Source organism: Boleophthalmus pectinirostris, unplaced genomic scaffold (genome assembly GCF_026225935.1).
Source record: "Boleophthalmus pectinirostris isolate CB_2022bp ecotype Guang Dong unplaced genomic scaffold, ASM2622593v1 HiC_scaffold_11, whole genome shotgun sequence".
NCBI lineage: Eukaryota > Metazoa > Chordata > Actinopteri > Gobiiformes > Gobiidae > Boleophthalmus > Boleophthalmus pectinirostris.
In genome coordinates this window covers 15,207,114-15,218,534 of record NW_026570994.1, presented here as the reverse complement: position 1 = coordinate 15,218,534, position 11,421 = coordinate 15,207,114, and the positions used below count along the sequence as shown (strand labels likewise).

Sequence of the window (11,421 nt, the reverse complement as noted above, 5' to 3'; positions counted from 1 at the left end):
AATGTGATTTTGAACATTAAAACATAGTACTTTCTAATATATTACCATGTAGTCTTACCTGTGTCATCCCTCAGGGATCCAGCTAAGTTCTGTAGTGCAGTGTTTCCCAAAGACTGGGTCGGGACCCTCAGGTGGGTCGCTAGAGATTTTTTTTTGGGTCGTCTTGTCACGATCTGCACGTAGGTCTCCAATATACAGTTCTGACATGTTTTGTATAATTTCTAATCTTTTTGTAATTATTTTATTGATATTTTTGTTCCAATATTGCTGATTCAATTGAATGTTGAAAAGAAAAAGAAATTTGCTACATTTAGTGTTCAAATAGGTGACTTATTTACTTACCTTTTGTTGCTGGTACATTTACTGTTTTTCATTGTTTAAAACTTGAGTAATAAAAATTGTTCACAGAGACATGATCACTCAGTCAACAATAAAATATCCTCATTAATGTTCAATGATAACGTTCAAATCCAACTTTATTTTGTGATTTACGAATAACGTCTATTGACTTGAGTCGTGAAGGATTGTGACTTTTAAAATATGGTTTTATAAAGTTTGGGATGTTTGTTTTGATGGTTAAAGTGGGTGTAGTTCAAGTTTTTGTGCAGTTACTGGTTTCAAGGAGAAGAAAATCACAAAACATAGTGTTATTGCATTTATTTGTGAAATTATCATACTAGTAATACTAACTGTGATTGGTCAGATTCAGCCGTCACTCACTCAGTTGAAAAAGTGGATGGGAAAAAGTGTCTGTGTTTAAGCCAACAGCTGCATTAAATAGAGAAATAGTGAATCACCGTACGACCAAAATAGCAGATCCTCCCAGGGATGAGATCGCAATTTGATTTTTCATGTACCTCCCAGCTTTAGACCAATGATTAAAGACACTATACCTGATTTTTACAAACATGAAAAACAGAACTAGTGGTCCAAATTATTTCTCACTTAACTTATGCATCCTAATTTTGCACACATTTGATTTTCTAAGATCTAAGACTTTTCACAGCTCCCGAAGATCAGAGCTGTTTGCTGTCACGGTAAAGCTCACAACAACTAGCATGCTAATGTGCACTTCTTGATTAGACAATAAAATTAGATTCAGAAAGCACTCAGCAGGCTTATTTTGACTTGAACAGCTGCTTATACAACAACTATATCTGTACTGGAACAAGACAAATTTGCTGAGATAATTAAAAAAAAACTAGTAGAGACTCTTTAAGTGACAAATGAATTGAGTCAAACCCAAAATGTAAAAAGTCTCTATAAAGACAATCCTACCCTGACTGCTTTTGAGTGGGTGTCCTGTTGAGTCTGAGTTGGCAGGTCAGAGCTTTGCGAGCTGTGAAACCGATCATTTGTTGGATCCGTGTTTTGGAGGCAGCTGCACGTTCTCACACAGCCCTGCCCTGATGCCTGTCCAGCAATCCGACACACAAGAGTGAAGAGAGAGAGCTCCTGGTAATGCCATTGTGTGGGGTTAGCAGCACTGTTAGCAGCAGGAAGGGCAGAGTTAATCACCACAATGTTGGAATTGTATTTGTTGTCTGCCTCTAATATATAGACATAAATATATTGCTCATCATAATCATACTTTAAATGTTCTATATTGCATGAGCTTTAAACCATGCTATATTGCTGTTACCTCCTGAAAAAACCTTCCCTCAGGTTGTGTTTTGGTTCATTCACACATGTCTGAGTAAACCTTTATTATTAGGCCGGGAGAGAGGGAGGGGGAGAGAGGTTTTTTTTTTTTTGCGAGTTGAAAAAAATTCTTGTCCACACACAGATCATCAATAAATATTCACTTCCACATGACAACAGAGCACTGAGTGAAAACGATGTAATACATATGCCACACCTGTATGTGGTGCTATAAACAGGATACCAACAGAGCCACTGGGCACACAATATACAAAGAGCTCATGCACATAAAATCCTTCCTGCGCAGGGTTCTCTTCTGGTCACGTGACGATAAAGGAGTCTTGACATCATCGTTTTCCAAAAGCTGCTATTTGCTTGTCCACACGCCAACGCAAAGCTGGTGTCTCAGATTTCTCCAGTCCTGTTTTCAAAAAACACAGTTTTCACCCATACTCGAAGCTCCGTGTGGACGAAAGGCCAAAATGAATAAAAACGACACTATTTTGACCAAAAATGTTGTAGTGTGGACATCACCTTAGTTTGTCTACATCTCCAAAGCTGAAAATGCTCTGTTCCAACTTGTGATGTCATTTAGTGATAGTTTTCAATTTAAACTTTAAGTTTTACCTTTAGTTCAGCAGAGATTGGCAGTTTCAGGGCCGAAATCATCCAAATTCTAGCGAAGGTGTATGGAGTTTAAAACACAGTGGAGCACGTCCTGTATTACCACATGACATCACAAGGTGGAACAGAGAGTTTTCTGTTTGTGAGAAGAACTCAGCCTAAATATGCAGGGTTTGTGTGAATGAAAGCAAAACACAACTACAGGTCTGTTTGTGATGAGGAAATATTATAAAATAGATCCAAAAATAGTATAATATGGGCCCTTTAATTCTAGTCTATTTTTTGGGTAAAAAGTTACATACTGGGGCATTAACGCATCTTTGAGTATCTTGAAAAGCGCCATACAAATGTTATGTATTATTATTATTATTATTAGTATCAACAATATTTTTTAAATGTTATAGCATTTTCTTGAGTATTATAACAGTGAGAAATTCAGCCATTTTTTTCTATATTTGAAAACAGATGAAGCTTTTGTTCTTACAAAACCAACAACTGTTTGTTGAACTTTATTATCACAAGCTACAAAAACCTTTCAAAACATATTTACTTTCCGTATATACTTTTAACAGTATCTATGTTCCTTTATTTGTGCTTATTCGATCGAACGCTGGCTTTTGACTCACTCTTTGCTTTGCCCTTTTGGTGTGTCATACGGGTAGTGATGCTGTAGCTGGCGTAGCACCCACTCCGGCTGTAGATAGCACTTCTTTGTACAGAGAAGTGTAAATCCTATAGCTGAAAACTCCATTAGGCAGAGTCACTCATGCATCCTGGAGCGGCAGTGCCAGACAGCTCTCTAAATCAGCTCCTGTTTCCAGCTCCACTGAAGAAAACAATATGGCTGACTGTGTGTGCATAGAGCCCTGGGTTAGACTCACTGTGGCAATGTTTTTCAACCTTTTTTCAGTCATGGCACCTGCTCTAAAATATTACCTCTGCACAACTTTTAGGAGAAAAATAGTGTTATATATTGTACATCTGTTAAAGGTGGATTCTGTAAATTTTCTGTTGTCGGGTCTGCTTTGTGACGATGTTATTGCTTTGCCTGGAATGTTCCGCAGGATGGCATTGAAGTTATCTATCTCCATATGGTCAGGATGTAACGATATCCAAGTCTTGATACGATATTTTCATGATATGCATCTCACGATATGATATTTTTTTGCGATATTTTGTTAACAAAATTGTGAAACTGCTGCTTTTCTGTCACAGTTCAAATAATTAACATTTAAAAGTGCTTAATAACATAATATATAATAATAATAATAATATCCCTTAGAGATAGGGTGAGGAGCTCAGTCACACGGGAGGAGCTCGGAGTAGAGCTGCTGCTCCTCCACGTCGAGAGGAGCCAGCTGAGGTGGCTCAGGCATCTGTTCCGGATGCCTCCTCGGCGCCTCCCTCGGGAGGTGTTCCGGGCATGTCCCATCGGGAGGAGGCCCCGGGGAAGACCCAGGACACGCTGGAGGGACTATGTCTCTCGCCTGGCCTGGGAACGCCTTGGGGTTTCCCCCGGAGGAGCTGGAGGACGTGTCTGGGCTGAAGGAAGTTTGGGAGTCCCTGGTTAGACTGCTGCCCCCGCGACCCGGCCCCGGATAAGCGGAAGAAAATGGATGGATGGAAGTGCTTAATAACAGTTGTTTTATCATGTAGATTGGACAAAAACAGAGCAAAGGATCATGGTCTATGTAGTTCTGTCTGCTTAAATTCATTGTTATGGGGCACCAACAGCTAAAAAACAAAGAAACTTGTGAAGAAAGAAACTTTACTTGGTCTTATGGGCCATTGACTCGAGACTCGACTTGGACTTGCCTTTATTTGATTTGGGACTTGACTCAGACTTGGCCAAAGACTTGCGACTTACTTGAGACTTGCAAAACAATGACTTGGTTCCACCTCTGCTTCTGACGATACAATACCACGATATTTCGGTTATCGTTACATCCCTACCATATGGACAAACTGGTGGAACTTCCAGGCCAGGTTACAGGTCAGATCTGTGGAGAGCTGAGCCTGCTTTAAAGGGATTTTTAGCAACACGACACCTGTAATTAAATCCAGTGTAAGATAGATATGATAGATATGTCTGGCAATGCTGTGCTGTGGGATATTCCAAGCATAGAAATAATAAATCCATGGAGAAAAGTTGCACAGTGCAGCTTTAACTAACAAAGTGGACATGTTTTTGTTTCTATAGAGGTGTGTGTGTGATGCTGCTCTTGTGTTTAGTTTAATATAACGACCTCTCTGGGTAATTCAATGATACATCAACCATTTAAGAGTTTGTCATCAGGTTGGACAGTTATCGGGAAATATGTGATCGCAAATTTTTCAATACATTTTGCATTTTAAATAGATTTGGGATAATTTTATTTGCAAACTACATACATTACAAAAGTAGGAACCAAACAACATATAGGATACAAGACGATTACATACAAATAGGGACAAAGGTGACGGGCTGGTGACAGTGTTTATTTATTTATTTTTAATTATAATAAATAAAAAAATATAAATGCACAGCCCTTTCCAAAATCTATATAATCACATTTTAATCTGTAATTTCTAATAGTCAATGATCATTTTAGGTCTTTTAAAAGGGGACGTCCACAGCCGATCCTGTCAGGAGCAGAGTTCAGACTGTTCTTGTGTGTTTTCTGACACTGATTAAAAGTCTGCATTGTTTTTGTTCAAGAAATATAAGTAAAATGTAAAAGTGTTAATCTGTTTTTAATAATGTCAAATCTAAATGAAAAATCTTTATCAGTCCGTTTTAGGAGGTGATATAGAAGAAGTTATTATTATTATTTTTTTTACTTTCACTTAACTTAAAGGTGCACTGTGTAACTTTTTGGGTGGTGGGTTTGCCATCTGCTTGTCTCCATGGAGCGGCCAATGATTTGACTGGAATATTATTATGGAAGTAAACTTAACTATGTTGCATTTATTCACTTCACGTTTGTGGACGGGAAACATGTCTGTGTTTTTCTTTCAGTTGGATGTAACAAAACAGATTTTCTTTTTTTTTGCTTGTTCTGCTGTTGTGATGCTTTGACCAATCAGATTAAAATATTCGTCATGTCGTTTTCAGTGAGAGCTGTTCCAGATTGATAATGTATAAAACTCAATTCAGAGTGGCATACGTGTGAAATTTGAAGTACAAGTTAAATGTTGGTATCTATAATTTGATACCTCACGCAGTACTATACTAGTGTACTACAGACAAACTTTCCTACAAAGAAGTACAATTAATCTTGAGCCAAAAGTGTACTGAATGATGAGTCAATACAGTAATCATTGTGACAGTCTAATTATGAGTTTGTTTATATACAAATGAAATCTTTCAGCTCACGGTTGGTCATAAGTCTCCCACAGAAGCTCCCAGACTGGACTAAGTGGATTCAGAGGGTCTGGAGGGGAACTGGGGCAGAGCTGAGGTCTGGGGTAGAGGAGAGGGGGACTGGGGTAGAGCAGAGGGGACTGGGGTAGAGCAGAGGGGGACTGGGGTAGAGCAGAGGGGACTGGGGTAGAGCAGAGGGGACTGGGGTAGAGCAGAGGGGGACTGGGGTAGAGCAGAGGAGACTGGGGGAGAACAGAGGGGACTGGGTAGAGCAGAGGGGACTGGGGTAGAGCAAGGGGACTGGGGGAGAACAGAGGGGGACTGGGGCAGAACAGAGGGGACTGGGTAAACCTGAGGGGGTCTGGGGCAGAGCAGAGGTCTGGGGCAGAGGAGAGGGGGACTGAGGTGAAGCTGAGGGGGCTGGGGCAGAACAGAGGGGGTGTAGGCCAGAGCAGAGGCCTGGGGTAAAGCTGAGGGGGACTGGGGTAAAGCTGACAGGGTCAGGGGCAGAGCTAAGGGGGACTGGGGTAAATCAGACGGGGACTGGGGCAGAGCGGAGACGAACTTTTGTAAAGCTGAGAGGGACTGGGGCAAAACAGAGGGGGTCTGGGGTAAAGCTGAGCCGGACTGGGGCAAAACAGAGGGGTCTGGGGTAAAGCTGAGAGGGACTGGGGCAGAACAGAGGGAGTCTAGGCCAGAGCAGAGGTCTGGGGCAGAGCTGAGGGGGACTAGGGCAGAAAAGAGGGTAAAAGTGGGAGAGGGGGACTGGGGGAGAGGGGGAGAGGAGGACTGGGGCAGAACAGAGGGGTCTAGGCCAGAGCAGAGGTCTGGGGCAGAGGAGAGAGAGGGACTGGGGGAGAACAGAGGGGGTCTAGGCCAGAGCAGAGTTCTGGGGCAGAGGAGAGAGAGGGACTGGGGCAGAACAGAGGGGGAGAGCGGGGTAGAGGGGCAGAACAGGTGTGAGACACTTGTCTGAGGAATGTGAGGAGCAGAGAAGACCTCCCACCAGGACTCTCCCATAGGGCTCTGGACCTGTGTGTGTCTGTGTGTGTTTGAGAGGTTGAAGGAGAGAGAGAGAAAACATGTTTACCAATACTTATGTACAGTTTTTATAATGTATGTAACAGGATTAAACAATTTAGAAAAAAATGTGCACTTGAGATTTTTCTGACAAACTTTGTGATTGCGATTAGATTTGCGGTTTATGTTTAAATAATGGTTTTCTGTTCAAAGTTCACATTGTAAACTCGTCCAGGAGAATTGACAAAAAGACTGAAATATGAACTGACAAACTCATACACGAATCACATTTCAGAACATGTTTGTACAGATCTAAACTACAAGGTCAGCAGTTTTTATGCAGAATAAGACAGGAGATTTTATTGTTTGTGAAGAAAATTATAGTTCTTAAAAATGGAAGTGTTTTTAATATATTTTTTCCACTTTGGGAAGCTCTGACCATACAGTACTAAAAAGTCAAAAGTCATTTTAGATTAACTTTTGACAGTGTTCATAGTCATTTGTATTTTAGAATGTTTGTGGTTTTGGCTTTTGTGTTTTCTCTGAACTTAAAGCTTCATTTATCAATCTTCTTTCCAGTGCGGTCTTTGTCGGGTTAATGCCAAGCCAATGCGAGGTTAAGTTTACGTTCCTTAAAATGCAAGTCCGCACTGTGCACATTAACCCAGCGTGTTTTTTCTGGGTGTGTGGAACGGAGGATCCTGGGTGGCGCTCACCACCTGCTCCCTGCTCACAGTTTAGCTCTGCACAAAACCAAAACATGCAACACATACTCAGAATATTATGTAAATATGGCAAAGTAATACCAGTAATTGAGTCATTAGCTGGTAGACATGAGTGGTCACTGGTCAGCTCAGCCTAAAGCCACAGTATGAAACTTTTGAGCCAAAATATACTGAAGTAAACACATGTTCTTTTCATTTTGGTTGAGTTTATTGCATTGAAAAATATGAAAAAACTTGCATCCCTTCTGTGAGCTCGCAAACCTGACTTGCCTCCTGCTTGTCTCCATGGAAATGTTGTTTCTTTGGCTGTAATATTTAAAATTATGGCATAAAACATATCAATCTTTGTGGAGAATTTTCAGAAGTGTGATTAACTTTCTATTTCTATGGAATCAGGAGTTATGATTGATGAAGGTCTAAACTGGAGGTCTCGTATAAATTACACTAAAGGCAAAATGTCCAAAGCAGTTGTGCTGCATAAAGTAAAGTTTTCACTAAACTGTGCAGCATTATTAACCTTGTATAATGCTGTAATTGCACCATATCTGATGTACTGTGGAGAAATTTGAGGGTCAACATGTAAATATTACCTACAACCTTTATTTATTTTACAAAAAAAGGTCCTTGAGAATTATCACCAACACTCATTGTAGAGATCCAACCCATTATTTGTTCAACTTAAAGTGTTAAAAATGCATGATATTGTCGACTTAAGTATCCTCAAAGTCATGTCTAAAACAAAGTGCAATCTATTACCTGTAAATATTCAAAAATCTTCGATGAGAACAAGCCACTACAATTTAAAAACATCCCACATGTTTAAAAAAAACCCAGATTCAGAACCAAGTTTATGGAGCGAAGCGTCGCTGTGAAAGGAGTTCACTTATGGAATAGTCTTGGCAAAGATATCAAAGAATCAAGTACAATGATGGCATTTAAAAAACGCATACAGTTTTATGCAATGTGTATGTACGAAAAAGGAAACTAAGTTGTTGTCGATAATAGTGAAGATTTTTGTTTGCAACTGATTAATAATTGTGCCTGAACTGAAATGTATTGATTTGAAATGTTTTAAAGTAACTATCGGTGTTGATGTTTTGTCTGGAAAAGGGAAAAGGGAGCAGATAACATAAGATGACTCTTCTTTCTGCTCCTTTTCATTCATTTCTTCTATGTCTGATGTCTTTTTATACTTTATGAATGAAATAAATAAACAAAAAAAATAAATAAATAATATAAAAAAAATCATATAGGTGATGTGCCGCCTCCAGAAAGTTACATACTGCACCTTTTAAATATTTTATCATTATAATTTAATTTGCATTTTGTCAGTGTTATTATTATTTCAATCAGTTAAGTTATAATTACAAGAAAAAGAAATTGCATAAAGCTTTACAGTTTAAGATCAAAAATGTAAGTTCTATACATTTTTACTTGAATTTGCTATATTTCTTATCTAAATGATTTGACCTGCATGATTTAATGGAAAGAGAAAGTTAAAACCATATTTCAGAATATTCTCCATGACAAATATGTTTAAAAAGGGACAAAATTTCCACTGAAAAAAGCAGGATGAGGCCAAATAAGAATCAGGTTTGTGGAGATGCAAGCCCACTCTGAGTAAGAACATATATTTTTAGCGCATATGTTTCAGCACAATAAAAACATCCATAATGAAAAAAAATGACAACATGCTTTTATTTTTTATTTATTGGCAAAAAGTTACATCCTGGGGCTTTAAGTGCGCGCTATAATAACTTTTATAACTTTTTGCATGGGTATAATTTTGACAGAATAGGAAAAAAACCTAAGTCCACTTTTTGCATTATCTGCTGAACAATATTGTAAAGTATTTTCTCTTTAAACTAGCCTTTAATAACCCGTTTAAACTCTCTGAATACATAAGTCCTGGCCTAGCTAACTCCAGTGGCGCTTTGCATTTAAAATAGTATTAATTCAGCCTTATCTGAGCGCCACACGCAGGCTAAATGTAAGTGAATCAGCAAAAACGGAGCTCTCGAGTGCCGTGTGCAATATCTCTAATGTAGATTAATGCTACCTGCCCACAACAGCGCCCCCCGATGACACCAATTAAGAGCAACAATCAGTAGCGCGCGGTTTGCAGGTCAACGCCAGACTCCCATTGACTTCACTGCTGCCAAATCTGCATAGTCAGCAAACTGTGGTGTGTTTTTGTGCTTTGTTTTTTTTTGTTTTTTTTACAGAAAGCAAACAATGGCCAAGGAATGGACTGTACTCAGAGGAAAAGGTCAAAAAGACTAATATTGATTCAATGTTTTTTAGGTAGACCAGTTTCACAGCTTTGTCAAGATTTGGAGGACGACGGGAAGTGGGAAGTCGTCATAACTCAAGGTATGATAATCCAAGATATTTAGACTACTTATTTACATACTTTATTAAAAACTAAACTTTTTATGTGGATTTTCTGTTACTCCTTCTGCGAGTTGTCAGGGAAAAACTCCGCTCTAGTCTCTGAGAGTTGTAAAAAGCCAAACTTATTTGTTTTACGCAAGTTTGAGTAAAATTAATATTGTTCAAATGCTGATTTTTGTTATGATACGGTGAGTTCTTGGGGCAAGTCACTCATAAAAATGATCAGGTTCAACATTTTTTAATTTACTTTTTAAATATTTCTTATCAAAATACATTTCCTAGAATCTGAAAACCACCAATTACATAACATATCAACTTTAAAATATGCTTATCTACATCCAAGCTGTAAGATTAATTTGGAAATTTCACAGGAATTTTTTTCTTATTCTGCAAAAAACTGCAAACCCTGTAGTTTAGATTTGTACAAACATGTTCTGAAATGTGATTCTTGCTTGTCAATTCTCCTGGCTGCTTTTAAAATGTGAACTTTGAACAGAATCCTATTATTAAAACAACAGCTAATCTAATTGCAACGGTTGTCAGAAAAATCAACATTTGATGTTTTCCCCAAATTGTTCAGCTCCAATCTATAGACAGTACCTTGTTATTGGAATACAGTTCAAACAACAGCCCCACTAAGAAAATATGGCAGTCCTGGTTCAGTCCTGGTTTAGTTCAGAGTTTACTCCACCTTTAGTCCTGGTCTAGTCCCAGTTTAGATATTAGATATTTCTCCCAAATTGTTCAGCATTATCTACAGACATTACTTTGTTATTAAAATATAGTTCAGCCGCTCTAAGAAAACATGACAGTTCTGGTTTAGTCCTTGTTTAGTCCATGTTTAGACCTGGTCTGGTCCTGGTTCAGTCCACATTTAGTCCATATTTATTCCTGGTCTACTCATGGTTTAGTCCTGTTCTATATCAGGTTCAGTCCTGTTCTAGTCCAGGTTAAGTCATGGTCTAGTCCTGGTTTAGATATGAGATATTTCCCCAAATCAGTTCAAACAACAGCCCCTCTAAGAAAATATGGCAGTCCTGGTTCAGTCCTGCTTCAGTACATGTTTAGTCCACATTTAGTCCTGGTCTACTCATGTTTTAGTCCTGTTCTTTAAAAAAAAAAAAAATTCTTAGATATAAGAAACCATGGCTTTCCTGGTTTACTTGTGATATAGTCATGGTCTAGTCCTGGTCTAGTTCAAGTTCAGTCCATGTAGAGTCCTGGTTTAGTTCTGATCTAATCCTAGATTAGATTTGAGATATTTTCCTCAAATCAGTTCAAACAACAGCCCTTGTAAGAAAACATGGCAGTCCTGGTCTAGTCCTGGTTTAGTCCTGGTCTAGTCCTGGTCTAATCTTAGTTTAGATATTAGATATTTTCCCTAAATTGTTCAACATTACTTTGTTATTGAAATATAGTTTCACAACACGAACAACAGTCCCTCTAAGAAAACATGGCAGTTCTGGTTAAATCCTGCTTAACTCCTGGTTTAGTCCTGGTTTAGTCCTGGTTTAGTCCTGGTCTAGTCCTGGTCTAGTCCTAGTTCAGCCCAAGTTTAGTCCACGTTTAGTCCTGGTCCAGTTCCAGTCTAGTTTAGGTATGAGACATTTTCCCCAAATCTGTTCAAACAACAGCCCCTCTAAGAAAAGGGTTAAGTCCTGGTTTAATTCTAGT

At 38.8% G+C, this 11,421-nt stretch overlaps 1 protein-coding gene across 1 annotated transcript; it reads right to left on the bottom strand.

Moving 5' to 3' along the window:
* Positions 1 to 5,659: 5,659 nt before the first annotated feature.
* On the bottom strand, positions 5,660 to 6,628 carry LOC129412659 (uncharacterized). The gene has a single exon (XM_055166929.1). The coding sequence runs from the start codon at positions 6,626 to 6,628 to the stop codon at positions 5,660 to 5,662; it is 969 nt and encodes a 322-aa protein (XP_055022904.1).
* Between the last annotated feature and the right edge of the window lie 4,793 nt (positions 6,629 to 11,421).